This window comes from Rousettus aegyptiacus, unplaced genomic scaffold, assembly GCF_014176215.1.
Source record: "Rousettus aegyptiacus isolate mRouAeg1 unplaced genomic scaffold, mRouAeg1.p scaffold_m13_p_3, whole genome shotgun sequence".
NCBI lineage: Eukaryota > Metazoa > Chordata > Mammalia > Chiroptera > Pteropodidae > Rousettus > Rousettus aegyptiacus.
The window spans coordinates 17,556,615-17,573,174 of NW_023416306.1; the positions used below are offsets into that span (position 1 = coordinate 17,556,615).

General features: G+C 39.9%; 1 protein-coding gene across 2 annotated transcripts; it reads left to right on the forward strand.

Annotated features, from left to right (window-relative positions):
- The first annotated feature begins 1,531 nt into the window (after positions 1–1,531).
- On the forward strand, positions 1,532–15,277 carry ZFP37 (ZFP37 zinc finger protein). Of its 2 annotated transcripts, none has more exons than XM_036217687.1 (4): positions 1,532–2,311; positions 7,113–7,239; positions 7,549–7,683; positions 11,987–12,151. In XM_036217687.1, the coding sequence occupies exons 1-4, from the start codon at positions 2,114–2,116 to the stop codon at positions 12,028–12,030; spliced, it is 504 nt and encodes a 167-aa protein (XP_036073580.1). In that variant the 5' UTR covers positions 1,532–2,113; the 3' UTR covers positions 12,031–12,151. The 2 variants fall into 2 exon arrangements, with proteins under 2 accessions (XP_036073580.1, XP_036073579.1); XM_036217686.1 differs by lacking the exon at positions 11,987–12,151 and adding an exon at positions 12,163–15,277 and having other exon boundaries at positions 1,628–2,311.
- The last annotated feature ends 1,283 nt before the right edge of the window (positions 15,278–16,560 follow it).

Consider the following 16,560-nt stretch of genomic DNA (forward strand, 5'->3'; position numbering starts at 1 on the left):
TCGTAGGACACTTCGGTTGCTTCCATGTCCTGGGCACTGTGAATAATGCTGCTCTGAACGTCGGTGTGCAAATATCCAGCTGTATCCTTTCTACTTTTACTTGAGAATGGATTTCTTCAAGATGAATGCATTGAAACACACCTGGAATCTAGCGTTTACCTCCAATGAGCACTCTGAGTGATCTGGGGGGCGTGCTGTTGTTGAAGCATCTTTGGATCTCAGTCCATTAGCTTCTATGTAAGTCCCGATCAATTGCCTGAATATTTTAAACCTTTGCCTCTGTGAATCAGCAGATACTCTTGGGGGTGACTTGTTAGCCTCTCAAAGCTCTTATTTATTTATTTTTCATGTCAATAATCCTTGTTTTACCTCATGCTTTGCACCGTATCAAGTCGACAGATTCATTGACGTACCGACGAGGCACATGGTGTAAGTTCACATACACATCAATAGAATGCTTACAAATGTGTAAACTCTCTGCGACTACCACTCCAGTCCACAGGTAGAATATTCCTACCATGCCACTGTGCAAATCTCTACCCACCCCGCACTGCCAAAAACTGAGCGGATGCTTTTTTCTTTCAAAGGATGTCTCTTTACAGTTGTATTGAGCATTAGATCTCATTTTTTCATTTTACCGTGCTTGCTCTTAAACTTTTCTACTTTCATTGCACACCAAAAATCCTTCTGTGTCCTACCTCTCTCAGCGACATGTCATAGTAAAATCAGTAAGCAAAGCTACGTTCTCTCTTTTAAACCTGTCATTGTGCAGCCTTTTCTTCTGGCTTTCATCGCCTCTCTTCAAGAAATGTCCTCCTACGATACGACGGAGAAAACAGGCTCTGAGAGGTTATCTACACACTGAAGATGACAGAAAAATTAGCATAAGGTCAGTTCAGGCATTCTTCAGTCCCAAAGCCTGCGCTCATTATCTACAGTTTGTCTCAAATTCTCAGTACTGATCTGTGAATGGCAGCGAGGTACGATCTGTAGAACAGGATATCCAGGGGCGCCGTGGAATGAGATAGCGGGGGCTATGCTGGAATTCTGCTTAGCACGATTGATGATAGGAGACTAGGCAAAGCATCGTTTGAGAGTCAATGGGAAACATACGCCTGCCATTTGTTGGACAAAAACAAACAAACAAAAAAATCTTTTAGTTGTTTAAAAAAAAAAATCAGTACTGGTACGGGAAGACTAGGCAGAAAGTGTCCTGAGATTGCACGGCCTAGGGAATTGTTCTTACTAGCTCAGCAAAAATGCACTGAATCTATTCAAGAAAAGACTGAGAAGGGAAGAATAGATACAACCACTTCTGACAGAGGGATACACAGTCGTTTATTCACCTAAGTGGGAGGTGCACACAGGGAATGTTTGATTCTGGGGAAAAACAACAACAACATATTTTCACGAGCCTTCTGTCTCATTGGAAACCGTAGCAGGGTGAATAAAAGTATACCTGCCTGTCTCCACTCTTTCCCATTACCCAGCATAGCACAACAACCTGGTCTGCACATAGTAATAGCTCAACAAATAATTGTTAAATCGATGATGCTGATACATGAACTAGTGTATTGAGAAATGATTGCTGCTCCCGTTTGATTATTTGGATGAAACATCTCCATCAAACCTGGATTCTCACTGAGGAGTGATGTGTTCACTCAATCTGCTGCTTAATTCTTTTTTCTCATTGGTCTTATAAAGAAAACATATCATATATTTCAAAGATTAGTCTTCTGTCCCTATAAAAGAATGCTATCTGCCCAAACGGGCTTTTTGTCCTTTCCCTCCCTAATTTCTCTTTTCCTCCTAGCTGTCTGGAGTCCGCGCTAGGCATTGCGATTCCCGGTTTCCTGGCGGTGGCTGAGCTGAGTGATTCGGCAAAGAGACTCCAAAATCTATATTCGCGTAGCGAAAGCCCCGGACGCCGGGGGTAGAGTGTCAGGCACAGTGACGCACTCTGCAGTGAGTCACTGAGCCAGGCTTCTGCTGCTCGCCTCTGACGACTCAGGACGCTCTGAGGAAGCCCCTGGACACCCGCCTCGGAGCCCACCGGCCGCCGCGGGGTCTCCTCTGTACGGCGGGGCCGTGGTCAAGATGGCGGCGCCCACTCATGATCTCCAAGGGCGCCGCCATCGCACCTCCAGGACCATTCGTGGTCTCGCTCGAGTTGGCTGCCATGTCAGCCTCCGCTCGAGACCCGATTGTCACAAAGCCAGAGGCCGCGGACTGGCGGGGGCGTGCGAGGACCACCACAGAGGCCGGGCGTCCGCCAGAGATGGCTGTGTCGGAGCCTGGGGGTAGCGCGGCGGTGAGCTCGATGGTGGGGCCGGGGCGGTCTGGTGGTCAGAGATGGTCTCTTTGGAGGACAGTAAGCGGAACGTTACTGTAGGCTGTAAAGATACGTGGTTTGGGAATCGAAGTCGAAGCTGAAGGGCCTTTTGCGGGGTTAGCTTTCTGAGGCATCGGTGGAGTCGTAATGGGTGGCGGGGAGGGGTCTGTGCGGTCAGTGAGTGCTTCGGTTTTAAGGAATCAGTGTTTTGAGGGATCTGCCGTGACACTAATGGGGCGGGCGGAGTTGGGTCCGTGACAGTCACGGAAAGGTCAGTTTGGAAGGCTGTAGGGATCAGAAATGAGGCTTTGTGGTGTGTCAGAGATTGGGGAAGTCTGTGGGGGTCTGCGATTTGGGATGTCTATGGGAGCCAGGGATTATGGTATCTGTGGTGGTTACAGACTGGATTGTCCCTCTCTGTGTGCAGAGGTGCGGGGAGATCAGCTAGGAAAGTTTATTGCAGTAGTTCAAGAGATGATGATGGTTTGGAAAGGGCTGAAGCAGTGAAATGGAAAATCAGAATCGGAATATATCAGGAGATGAGCCAATAGGGCTTAATGATGAATTGATATGAAACATGGAGGAAGAGAAGAATCAAGATTTACATTTAGACTTTTGGCCTGTGGATCTGGATAGTTGATGGTTCTATCGTCTGAAAAAGGGTTACGTTGGAGAGGACCAGATCTGGTGGATACAAATGGAAGCCAGGGTAGATGACAGTGGTTCTGTTTTGTCCATGTCAAGATGCCCATTACATGTCCAAGTAGAGATGTTGGGTAGTTGGTTAGATATATCAATCTAGAATTTAGGAGAGCTCTGGGCTAGAGAATCCATATATGAAAGGCATCAGCATAAAGATGGTGTTTAAATCCGTAAGATTAGATGAGATAACCTAGGGGAAGAAGGCAGATAGGGAAGAAAAGAGTACCAAGGACAGAGCTCCTAGTCACTGACTTGGGGGTGGGGGGGGGAGAGAGAGAGAGAGAGAGAGAGAGAGAGAGAGAGAGAGAGAGAGAGAGAGGCAGAGAGAGGCAGCCAGGGAGAATATGAGGAGTAGCCAGCCATTGAGGTAGGAGGAAAACTGTGAATGTGGTGTTGAAGAAGCATAGAGAAGAACGTTTTTGGGGACAATGGGAGTAATCAGTTGTGTCACATGCTATTGTGAGTCTTCAGAGAATTTGACTTTAGCAAGATGTAGCCCAATGGTTATTTTGATTTATTATAGATCTTTTAGTGGAATAATGAGGGTAAAATCCTGTTGGGATGAGCTGAAAGAATGGGAGGTAATGACGTAGAGACAGCAAGTATAAACAACATTAGGAGTTTTGCTGGTAAAGGGACCAAAGAAATTGACATTGGATGGGATATGAAATTTAAGAAGGTTTCTTCAGATTGGTGGTAATAAGGCAACTTCATATGTCAATGGGAATGATCCAGTAAAAAGGGGGAAATAGAAGTTACAAAAGAGAACAAGGTTAATTGCAAGGGTGAAGTTCTTGAGGAGGCAGTTGAGGTTGGGATCCAGAGCATAGGTGCACAGAGTGGCCTTGGGTGAGAGAAGGGACAATTTTTCCATTTTAACAGAAGGGAAGACAGATTATATGGGTTTGGAAAGAAGCTGGTGGAATTGGTGGTAAAAAAGGAAAGGTAATTCTCATCCATTTGCATTTATTTTCTCTTTGAAGTATAAGGCAGATTCATCAGCGGAAGGTAGGTAGACGTTGGAGGTTTTAAAGAGAAAGAAGAGAATGTTTGGAGTAATCATCTTGGAAAAAGGAATAGGAAGCTCACAGCACTGGATGCCCATTTGAGATGTGTGGTATACATTTAAAGTGAGCCCAGTCAGCACAGTTGCTTGATTTTTCTCTTGGAATGTTTAGCTGCAAAGTTGCAGGCAGATATTAAGAAGAGAGTTGGTTTTGAGCAAGGTTGAAGCTAGTTAGGTAAATACAGTGGAGAAGAGGGGCAAGGAAGTTAAAGCTGTTTTCAGCAGAGTGTTTTGGTTAGAACAGGGAATCTAAATAAGATAGAAGTAGAATAAGGCTATGTGGCAATGGAAGATTGTGAACAAGAAGTTAGGATCAATATATTGGAGGGCTTGATGTGTTTGGAGAATTGTTGGAGTGGAAGTACTAGAGAAAGTAAGCTATACAATAGCAAATGTTGGTAGAACATTTTAAGTAGAGATTTTAGAGGTCGCGTAGTGATGGCACCGTCTAGGGAATGGATGCGCAGTGAGGAGGCGCTGAGTTTGGGTAGAAGAAAAGGTTGTTGGAGTCAGGAGAGAGAGAGGCCAGGGTGTTGAATGGCTCTTCTGCATTGATGTAGAGAAGATACAGGAGCTGTGAAAGGGAATTTGGTGCTAAAGTTTTCAATGATTGAGGCAGGGTGACTGGGCAGGAAAGTTGACATGAGAGGCCTAAAATGGCAGTTCTCAGAAAGGCCTGCTTGCAACGTTGACCTTTGGCTGATATCTGAGAACTTAGATTTCAGGAGGTTTCCATCATTCCCAGCAGTGATGAATGATTCCCAGCAATGAAATGTGCCTAAACTATGCGAGCGATGTGGGTTATGCTGAACACCTGATTTCCTTCTGGGAAACACTTCCCTGGTAAACGAAACTTCACATGTTATCACAGCTCGTTTCTGGAGGAATGGAATGTGTAGCGTGACTCTGCTGGGAGAGGACTCTTGGATACTTGTGCCTGGTCTCTTCTGCACTTCACCCCATGCATCTTGTTTTTGTTTTTGTTTTTGTTTTTGTTGTTTTTCAAGTTGATTTTGCTCTGTATTTTTTTGCTTACAAAATCATACCTACAAGTGCAAGTATTCGCTGCCCTTGAGTCCTAGTGAATCATCGAACCAGAAGGTTAATGGGTTAAAGTCTGGAGATACTCTCAACAAGATCAGGAGTAGGAAGGGTGAATCAAAAAATGCAAGTTATCATTGTTCTCATCTGGCCCTGAGATACGTGGGTGGGTGGGTCGTGGGGAGAAAGAAAAAGACAGCCTCCACTGGGGAGCGCTGTAAGGGAGTGGGACCTCAGGAGACAGATTTCAGTTAAAGCAAGCAGATAAAGGAAATGGCTAAAGAGGTTGAGGGTGCAGTGGAGTTTGCTGGCAGTGATTAGGATTCTCTGGAAGCCACCGTTTGAGAGTTCAGTTGGTGTCAGCGATTGGGAGTTGATAGGATAAAGGATTTGGGGTCATATCGGAAATAGAAACTGATGTGTTGCATGGATATTAATAGTCAAGTGACCCGTGGAAACATGTGATTGGAGTGTCTGTAAAGGCAGGTAGGTAATTGGAGAGATCTGTTGCTGTTAGTGACGAGGAAGCTTTTTGGGACCCGTCATTTGGGGATTATAGGCTTAGTGAGTAGGGCAGGCTATCCTAGCTCAGTGATTGGGAGACCAGTGACAATCAATGATGGGAGCATTAGGGGTCAGAGACCATAGGTAGGTGAGGTTAGAGATTGGCGACACATGCAGCTAGTTGATTGGTGGTCTGTGGAGGGAAGGAGTCATCTTTAAATGTTAAACGAACATGTTTGAACATATACTCAATAGAATTAAAATTGCCCGATAGCTGTGTCATTCTCCTCTTCCCTCCAATAAGAGAACTTTAACATGCTTTAATTTCTCCCACGGGCCCAATCCCTACCAGCTATAGTCCTGCTTATCTTTCTTCCATCATACCTCTTGATTTTAAGGTTACTTTTATATTAATTGCACAAGAACATTATTAAGTTACTTGGATGTAACTAGACATTTTACCGGTTTTATTATTCATAGCATATTATTAAGTTTTTCCAAAATCTTAATTCCAATCCAATTTTCCTTCTTTTAAAAATTATTTATTTTCTTCTCCTCCCCACCCCCACCTTCCAGGTTGCGCTCTCCCCCTCTCCTCTTTATTTCTAAAGTACATAGGCCATGTACTTTGAGTCCTTACATGCTTAAAATACCTTACTTTTCCTTCTAAATTTAAGTGATTTTTTGACTGGTGATAAAAATCAAGGATCTCAAGTCTCCCACCTCAGAACTCTGTAAACACTACTCCATAGTCTTTTCTTATAGCAGAAAAAAAAACAAAACTGATTCCGTTTCTTTTCTTCTTTTCTTTTTCTTTCTTTTTTTTCCCCTCATTTTTATTTTTTATTTTTGGTAATTGTCTTTCTCTCTGATAATCGTATGATTTTTTTTTTTTTAAATCCTCTTGAACAAACAAATTTACAATAGGGACTATTTTAGTACCAACAAAGTACCATAGACTCAGTACCTTATAAACAACAGAAATGTATTTCTCATACTTCTGGAGGCTAGAAGTTCAAGATCAGGGTGGCAGCATGCTTGGGACTGGTGAGAACCCTCTCCCAGATTACAGACTCCTCATATCCTCACTTGGCAGAAAAAGCAGGGAGAGGAAGCATGGTCTCTTGTGACTCTTACAAGGGCACTAATCCCATTCACGAAGATTTCACCCTCATCTAATCCTAATTACTTCTCAAAGGCCCTGTCTCTTAAAAACATCACACTGAAGGGTAGGGTTTCAACATACCAATTTTGGGGGGACACAAATGTTCAGTCTGTAATAGGCACATTTCTTCATATGTTTTTTGTTTCTCAAAAAAAAAATGCAAAATTGCATAAAGAACAGGTATCCTATATAACATCATGATCGACAGTGAGTGGTCAAGGTAAGAACAAGTCATTATTATCTTGTCCTAATCACTCACTAATGTGGATAACATTAGATTAAACAGGACTATGCTATTACAGGTATCGGTAACATTCAAAGACGTGACTATGGCCTTTACCCAGAAAGAATGGGCGCAACTAGATCCTGCTCAGAGGAACCTGTACAAGGATGTGATGCTGGAGAACTACAGCAACCTTGCCTCAATGGGTAAGGACAGTTTCTTTGTAATTCAAAATATGTCCACTGCGATACTTTCCTCTGGAGCCCTAGCTAAAGTTGACATTGAATTTTTGAGTCGAGGCGTTTTAATCCCTTTTGGGTACTAGGCAGCATACCTGTGCCCCTCCCTCCAGAATAGAAGGTCTGCTCAGATGGGGTACTTGGGCTTCTGCATTGTGGAATTTCAGAAGCCATATATTCTTTATCCTTTAAAGGCTCTGAAGCTTAAATATTGGGGCTTGATTTCTGGGATGTTTGTTGTTCCAACATTCCATGTCTACCATTTCTCATGAGCAGGATATCAAGCTGCCAAACCAGACATGATCTCCAAGTTGGAAAAAGGAGAAGAGCCATGGCTGGGGAAGGGGAAAAAGCCCAGACAGGGTGGTCCAAATGAAATAGCAAGACCCAAGCAAACAGAGGCCAATGGAAGTAAGTTCTAGTTTTTCGGTGGTAACTTTGAAATTTTATTCTTAAATTCTTCTTAAAGATCCCAGGACCTTCGTTCTTAACCAGGAAGTAGCAATAGAGAAATATCGGAGTCTCCTGAGGGAAGAGGAGTTCAAAGTACAAGGATTCTTGAACCTTGGAGGTTCGAATATTTGTTTCTTCTACGAACCTGCCTGTTTGAGAAGTTCTCAGATGAGGTTTATATCCACAAAGCCAGTGTTTCTTACGGGAGTTTGCTTATATCACTTGTATCAGTCAGCTTGGGCTAAGTTATGCTCCATTAAGAATGACCCAAAATTCTTAGTGACTAAAAAAAGAAAGATTTGTTTCTCGCTCAGGCTGCGGCTTATTTCATATCATCTTGTGGACCTACAAGGAAAGAGCAGTGCCTGTTTGGCGAATTCAGGTCTCATGGCAGAAGGAAAGAAGAGTGAGTGGAACCACACGATAACTCTTAAAATCACTGATGGCAAAGTGGTGGATATTTCTTTCTGCTTATGTTTTAGTGGTTCCTTGGTTAGAGCAGATCACCTGACCACTCCTGCATTCAGCAGGGTAGGCATATATAATCCTTCCACGGGGAAGATTCATGTGGCCATGTAGTGGGCCTGGGAGGTGTACTACTTCCATAGGCTGCCACACAGTCACGTTGTGTTAGGAAAAAAGGTGAAAACCAGGACTCTAACTCTTCAGTACTAGCCCCTCAGATGCCTAACTGACCCTTCGTACAGCCATCTTTCCTCATCCATGTTCTCCATTGCTCAGCTTTCAGAAGGAGCTGTTCTCTGAATTCCATTCCTGTTTACCTTATTTAAAGCAGAGCTTTTTAAGAATTATCCTCCCTTTGCCTAATAGCCTTAGTATTTCTCTGAGTATTTCATTCAAACTCTGAGACCCTCATATATGACATTTTCTTATATATTCAGACATACTTCAATCTGTCACAAATCCCTGGCGTGATGCTCCTGACCCTAATTACTTTACATTTTTCTCCTTTCACTGTGAAATGCCCTAAACCTGTGCTCTACAATGCATCAACATTTCATTTTTTTCCCCTTAACCTGTGTCAAATGCCACAGAATTCAAGTCTCTATAAAAATGTCTGACTTTCAAGTGACCACTGCTTACTTTTCAGTGGTTACCTGAAATTCTTGCCCTAGCTCGAATTAGATCACCTGAATCTGATTTTATCATCTAAGTGCTTCTTCACCATTTTCCTCTAGGTTCTCTTCCTTCTCACTTAAGTGTCCCTAAGGTTTTGTCTTCTACTATCTGTTATTTTTTCTCTCATATTTCTCCAAAAGGAATCATCCATCGTGCACATACAAGCTTTTTATTCTACACTGGTGACTTCCAAGATAAATTTATCTTGTTCAAACAAATCTCCAATTCCTTTGTGTTGCACTCATATTTTACTTGCTCACAGGACAGCTCATTCTAAGAGTGTCAGAAATCGAAAGCTTTATCTTTCTTTCTAAATTACAGCATCCTTTTACCTTTCCTAGTTTGATCAGGTTCTACTCTGATTTTAGGCCTGTCTACCATGGAGCTCCTGTGAATCTTTGCTCTCTGCTCTCTTAAGGACTCCCTCTTCAGTTCCTGTTTTTTGTTTTTCTCCTTAATCACTGACATCACCCAAATCAGATTCCTATTACTACATATCTAAATTGTTCCAATTCTTAGGTAGATTTGTTGAATCCCTTTTGAAAATAATTCATCTTAGGTGTTGCCACCAAGCATTAAAACATCCAGTCATTATTTATGTCACTACAGTCCCCAAATTAGCACAATGTCCACGATATCTTTTTAGTTTCCTCCGACCCGGAGACTCCATGAATTTCCTGAGACTAGACGGACCAGTCTCTGAAATGACGAATGAAGATACCTCACGGAGTTTTTGATCCATTCGTCAGTAGCCCTAGTTATGGCCGGCTTCACTTTTCTTGCTGATACTTGGTGTTACAACTGAAAAATAACCCAGAGTTATTTCATACATCTTTGTCATTGCTACAGTGACTCCCTTCTTGATCCAGGTCCTTACGCAGTTCTTGCAGGTTCTTCAAGGAAGGGCCATTCTATTCCCTTTGTGAGTTGCTGGGTCCAGTGAGCTCCATACTTCAGTTTCTGAAGTTATAGTCATTTTCGCTTAAAATTCATGTTTTAGTTACTGTCTCATGTTCAGGACCAGCTTATAGATTTAATCACACGCTCTGCCATGCCCAACTTTCCCCTTACTATCACCCTATTCCACCAGTTCACTAGTTCAGACTCTCCTCCCCTCCCTCATGGTACCTTTCTCTTGTAGTGCTTTATATTGTCTCCTGCTTGCCAGTGTCAGTTGGGACCCGCTACAACCATCATTATAAGGGGTCATTATAATGTTACACCACAAGGGGAAAGGTTTGAGTTCTGATCCCTTTTTTCCCTGAAGGAAATTTGCCTCTATTCTCCCCAGCATCCTCGGGCATTGGAAGATACTGCCGCATAAAAGTTCTTGTATAATTTCTCTCAGAATGCTTGCATCACATAAAATTTGCTAAATGAAAAAGCAGCTAGCAACTTCACTTTTCCTTACTATATCTATATCACCGAGATATCTATACTTATAAAAATTGATCTACTCCATGGGAATTGAAAATTTCAAAGTTCTTCATGAAAGTAATAGTATTTACTGGCTGTGTATTCCAATACCATACATAACTCTCTTATGTTTGAGCCCGGTTTTCACTTTATCCATGTTTTGTTCCTTTACAACACCAAGACGGCTGTTCACTTTTTAGCTCTTTCTTTCTGAAGTCATATGGACTCTTACATCTGTTTCCATCTTTGAGTTTTTGAAGCTTTTTCAACTGATCCATGTACATAGATGAAAAAGGCCACTCTAAAATGGCAGTCCCAACTCTCAAGTTTTTAGTTACGTGCGCAGTGTCCATAACTAGTTAACGGAAGTCTTTGAATTTCAATTCTAAGTTCTTAGGAGAAGAATATTCTTGATATTCTTGGATTAGCTGAAACCTCGTGTTTACCACTGTCAAATCAATTTTTTTCAACCTGAAGTTGAAAAACTGAGACTGCAAAGATTCACAAGAATGTCTCATTGAATTATTTTTTAGAAGAAGTCCTACGAGATGATGACCAGTTAGAGAATTGTATAGTACAAACGTGGCTGCCCATATTCGTCAGTGTGGATGGTGGGCTCAGAGAAGGGAAGTAGGGGTTGTGAAGATATCTCAAAATATATAGTTGTATAATGTGTGGAGGAAAGAATATGAGCAATCACTTAGAGCTGGGGAGAAGCTTAAATTTATAATTAGCAATTAGTAGAGTTACTTGAACAAAGGTATGCTCCAGAGCAAACTGTTGACAAAAGTGTGTGTGTACATTGTAAATCCAAATGATGTAAAATTTGTTTGCCAATCTTGTTACTGTGAATTTTATCATATGGTAAAACCATTAAAGAATTCTGAGAATCTGTAGGATTCTTTTTAGTACAGAAATGTCATTATTATATTGATCATGGATGGTAGCAGTAGAAAACTGTTTCCTGCTTAGTCTCTCTGTCACCTGTAAGGTGTTTAGTACTCCTTGGTGAACTTATCTTATTTTCTCTATTTATGATCTTTGGGGTGCAATAACAAAAATTTACTTGAGGTAGCCTAAGTACGTAGAGGAATTTATTATACGATCCTGGGTATATCTCTTGTTACCTGAAGGTAGATACTTTAGCTAGGCCTTACTAGGGGCTAGAACCAGGACCAAAAAGCCATTAGTTATTGGGATTATGCAAATGGTCTCTTTGAGGGTATATGATCTTATGTCTCTGCTTTTCTGAAGATGTATGCTTCATTCTTTGTACTGATGTATTTTCTGTTTGTACAAGGGATATATGGCTCTATATTACTTGTCTTATACGATTTTTAAATTTGAGAATCCGGTGGAGACTAACTAGAGTTTGAAGTTTTAGGAAGAAGATTCTTATTGGATATCTTGGCTTGAACCAGATGTGTCAACAACTATGTCATGGAGAGTTGGATTAATATAGTACAGGCTCTAGGAGCAAAATACTGTGGGTGGACTGGCAGTTATTAAAGCTGGACAGCGGGGCTAAGAGACCTCGAAAGTGTCAACCTGAATTACAATCTCTTTTAACTTCATCTATTCCCTATTTACTGCTCCTTGTATATATTTCATCTTCTATCTCAATTTGCAAGGTCATATTTATAAACGGTCAAAGCTTTTCCTAATCACTATTGTCTGTTTTCTTTTTTTCCTGTTTTTACTACAGCACTTTATCCCTCAAGTCTAAGAGATAGGGAAATTTGTGCCTGATATTTCATTCACTTTGGGATATTAGACTTGAGTAAAGATTCAGCCCCACAACAAAGTATTTCTTTATAACTTCTATTCTAAAATATGAGACTGCAAAGATTCACAAGAATGTCTCATTGAATTATTTTTTAGAAGAAGTCCTACAAGATGATGACCAGTTAGAGAATCACCAAGAATCTCAAAACCAACTCCTTAGGGAAGTTGCGGTCAAGAAAAAAACTCAGACTAAGAAGAAAGGCCAAGAACGTGGTTCATTGCGGGGGAAACATCTGAGTACAACACAAGTTTCTTCTCCAAAAAGGCATCTTAAATTTAATTCACAGAGAAAGAGTTTAAAACAGAATTTAGACTTACCTGGTCATATAAGAAACTATGCAAAAAATAAACCTGATGTAGCTGAAGAACACAGGAAATCATTCAGCCATAGCTTATCTGATACAAAGACTCAAAACCAAATTCAAACTGGAAAGAAACAGAAATTATCCAACCATAGCTCATCTAATAGGCGTGACAAATCTCAAACTGGCAAGAAACATGAGAAACTAGTTTGTCATGGGCCATCCCATACTAAATGGGACAAAATTAAAACTGGAGGAAAACATGAGAAATCATCCTGCCGTAGCTCATCTATTAAGTGTGGTACAAATCAAGCTAAAGTGAAACCGTATGAATGTAATCAATGTGGAAAGGTTCTTAGCCATAAACAAGGACTCGTTGACCATCAGAGAATTCATACTGGTGAGAAACCATATGAATGTAATGAATGTGGGATAGCCTTTAGTCAAAAGTCACACCTCGTTGTACATCAGAGAACTCACACTGGAGAAAAACCGTATGAATGTATTCAGTGTGGCAAAGCCCATGGTCATAAACATGCCCTTACTGACCATCTAAGAGTTCATACTGGAGAAAAGCCCTATGAATGTGCTGAATGTGGGAAAACCTTCAGACACAGCTCAAATCTTATTCAACATATAAGATCTCACACGGGTGAGAAGCCCTATGAATGTAAGGAATGTGGCAAATCTTTTAGATATAATTCGTCTCTTACAGAACACGTGAGAACACATACAGGTGAAATACCATATGAATGTAATGAATGTGGAAGAGCCTTTAAATATAGCTCATCCCTTACTAAACACATGAGAATTCATACAGGTGAGAAACCCTTTGAATGCAATGAATGTGGGAAGGCTTTCAGCAAGAAATCACACCTTATTATACATCAAAGAACTCATACTAAGGAGAAACCCTATAAATGTAATGAATGTGGAAAAGCTTTTGGACATAGCTCATCTCTTACTTACCACATAAGAACCCATACAGGTGAAAGTCCCTTTGAATGTAATCAGTGTGGGAAGGCCTTCAAACAAATCGAAGGCCTTACTCAACATCAGAGAGTTCATACCGGGGAGAAACCTTATGGATGTGATGATTGTGGGAAAGCCTTTAGCCAAAAGTCACACCTCATTGTACATCAGAGAACTCATACTGGGGAGAAACCCTATGAATGTAATGAGTGTGGAAAAGCCTTCAATGCAAAGTCACAACTTGTCATACACCAGCGATCCCACACTGGAGAGAAACCCTATGAATGTAATGAATGTGGGAAAGCTTTCAAACAAAATGCATCCCTTATTAAACATGTGAAAACCCATTCAGAAGAGAAATCTCATGAGTGAAATAAATGAGGGTAATATTAACTGAACTGAAGGTTTTATTTAACCTTAAGTGTTCTGAATTTAAAGGATGTTAGGAAGCCTTTAACAAGAAGACACACCTCATTAAAATGAATCTTCACATAGAAGCAATAGATAGTTTAAACTTGATATTAAAGCTTTTATTTAAAAACATTGCTTTAAAAATAATTATTGTAAATGATTCTATGTGTTCAAACTGAAATATGAAGTTTTTCAAATTGTTAATAACTTGAATAATCAGAACACTAGAGAAACAAATTACATATGCTGACAATTCCTGAGTGTTGTGTACTTAAGCACCACGTATAAGAATTGAATTTGCCTGTTTATTGCCATGTATAAATGTGTGGCCATTGGTATGAGCTTCATCTTTGATATACCTTGTTATTTCTTAATATCTTTGTTTATTTCTGTGTCAGAAAATTTTATTAAAAGGTTATTTATGTTAAAACTATTAACACAAAATTAAGAAAAAATGAAAAAACAGCTGAGGATACATAAGTGCTAGTAGAAATGATGCTCAAGATACATTATTAAGTGAAAAAATCATTTCGCTGAACTGTGCATATAGTATGTTCCCACTTGTGTACAAAAGTGTGTGTGTTTGTATGTATGTATGTATGTACGTATACCTATATTTGTATGCAAATAGACTTGGTTTGAAAAAATATAGAACTTTAATAGTAGTTGCTATTGGGCACAGGAGTACAGGAATGGGGTCTAGGATAGGAACAAGATCTCTTTATTATATACTGTTTGAACTTTTAAAATCAGGTATATGTCTTACTTTCACAATTAAAATCCTTTTGATATGCATAAATAAACACTAATTAAAATTTCCACCGCACCCACTCCATGATATTGTTTGACAGAATAAAAGTTTCTGTGCCACTTCATGACTGATAATGACTCTGGGGATATGGTATTAAACTTGATATTGAATACATGGATACTTTTCCTATTAAACATGTTCTTTTATTAAAGTAATAAATTACAACTATAACTTGGCACTATATTTCTTCTATTTGCCATTTTTTAAAAAAGGCTGAAGATGAATTGTTACTGGTGAATGAGAGAGATTTTCTGAACAATCATTCTGTTTTTTTTCCTGATATTCAAAACTCTTAAACATAAACACCTCAATCTGGGATTTCAAATGTATTGCAACAAATGGCACAATTCTCTGTTCTTGCCTAAGAGCAGACATTGTTAATGAATCACTGCACCCTGAGTGAATCTAGACTTGGCCTCAGAATCATTCTTAGGTATGCATTCCAGAAGATACTATGAGTCAATATGGGTTTGCAGAGGAAAGTTATTTTCCACTGCATACCCAGGTTTTATTTTTTTTTCTCATGAGTCATAGACAAAAAGTACAGCTGAACTGTTTTAAAATTTACTTGTTACACTAAAAACAGTGATATAAGGACAAAAATAGTTTTGTAATATAAGGTAATACTTGGCATGTATGTCACCTTTTACATTTTTCACAGTACATTCACTGCATTACCTCATTTGTTTTTCAGAATAAACATATGAGTCAGTAAGCAAGAGTTGTCTCATCATGGTCAATACTAAATATTTTACCTGGATACTAGTCTGGCATAAGGGGCTCTCAACAAATATGTGATTAAATGCCATTTTTGCAAATATTTCCCATTTAAGTGCCTGCCTTCTTGACCTCATCTTTTCAGAGAATTAAAAGGTATAAATATTGAGAATGGAATGTATGTGCGTGTGCGTGTGTGTGTGTGTGCATGCGCGCACACGTGCACATGCACGCACATATGTTGAAAGATCAACTCATGGATTTTAGCCATTACCAATTAACTTATTTATTCTCGGGGGGGGGGGGAGGGGAATGCAATGTGAAAGCCATTTCCATCAGTAATTTATTACCAAGTGGAAGTCTGGCACTATACACAGGATGAATCATCACTGTGCAGAGCTGTAGAAAATCTTCACTTTTTAAAAGAATAAACCAGTTCCAGGTTGTGGCTAGATTAAATTTACCATACCTCTTGGAGAACTCATAATAGTGCCACATGCCAAACAGGAATATAGGTATGCCTGAACAGTGGAAATGAATGCTGAAAGCATGGGCAGTAAATAAAAACAAATTAAATGTTAGCATCAATGAATAAGGAAATATTTTTAAATGAATGCTGGTGAACAATTAAAGAAAATTGACGTATTGAGGTAAGTCTAAATCAATGATTCACTAACTTTAGCATGCATCAAAATGGCCTGGAGGGCTTGTTAAAATGTGGACGTTAGAAATGAGTGCTACCCACAGAGTTTCTGGTTCAGTAGGTCTGTGCTGCGGCCTAAAAATTTGCATTTTTAATTAGCTCCCAGGGGATGCTGATGCTGCTTGTCTGGGGAACATACAGAAACACTGATCTAAATTATTGTTTAAAACGACTTTAAATGTTTCTGAGATGTTTCTTTAAAGACGATGAAGAAGCATATATCTATAGAGTAAATTATTAATAGTTTATAAAAGTTTATTCAATATTGATCACCTAATATATGCTGGGCACTACTTGAAATCCTAGGAATATAGCAGTCAAAAAAAGAAAAAAAACAAGAAGAGAAAAACCTTGTCCTCGTAGAGCTTAATGCGAGTGGAAGATAAGCAATAAACAAATAAATAATTAAAATGTAGAGTATGACAGATGGTGACACATGGTATGGCAAAAAACAAAGCAGGGAAGGGGAATGGAAGTGTAGAGGAATGTACAGTAGTGGTGGTGGTGAACTAAGCTTAAGTTCACTTAGATGGTAACACAAAAACTTCAAGAGTGAGGGAGCAAGTCATATAATATCT

Coding starts and splice junctions, on each gene's coding strand:
- ZFP37 (XM_036217686.1), top strand. CDS start 2,114: ATGATCTCCAAGGGCGCCGCCATCGCACCTCCAGGACCATTCGTGGTC. Junction 2,312..7,112: donor AGCCTGGGGGTAGCGCGGCG/GTGAGCTCGATG, acceptor ATGCTATTACAG/GTATCGGTAACATTCAAAGA. Junction 7,240..7,548: donor CAGCAACCTTGCCTCAATGG/GTAAGGACAGTT, acceptor TCTCATGAGCAG/GATATCAAGCTGCCAAACCA.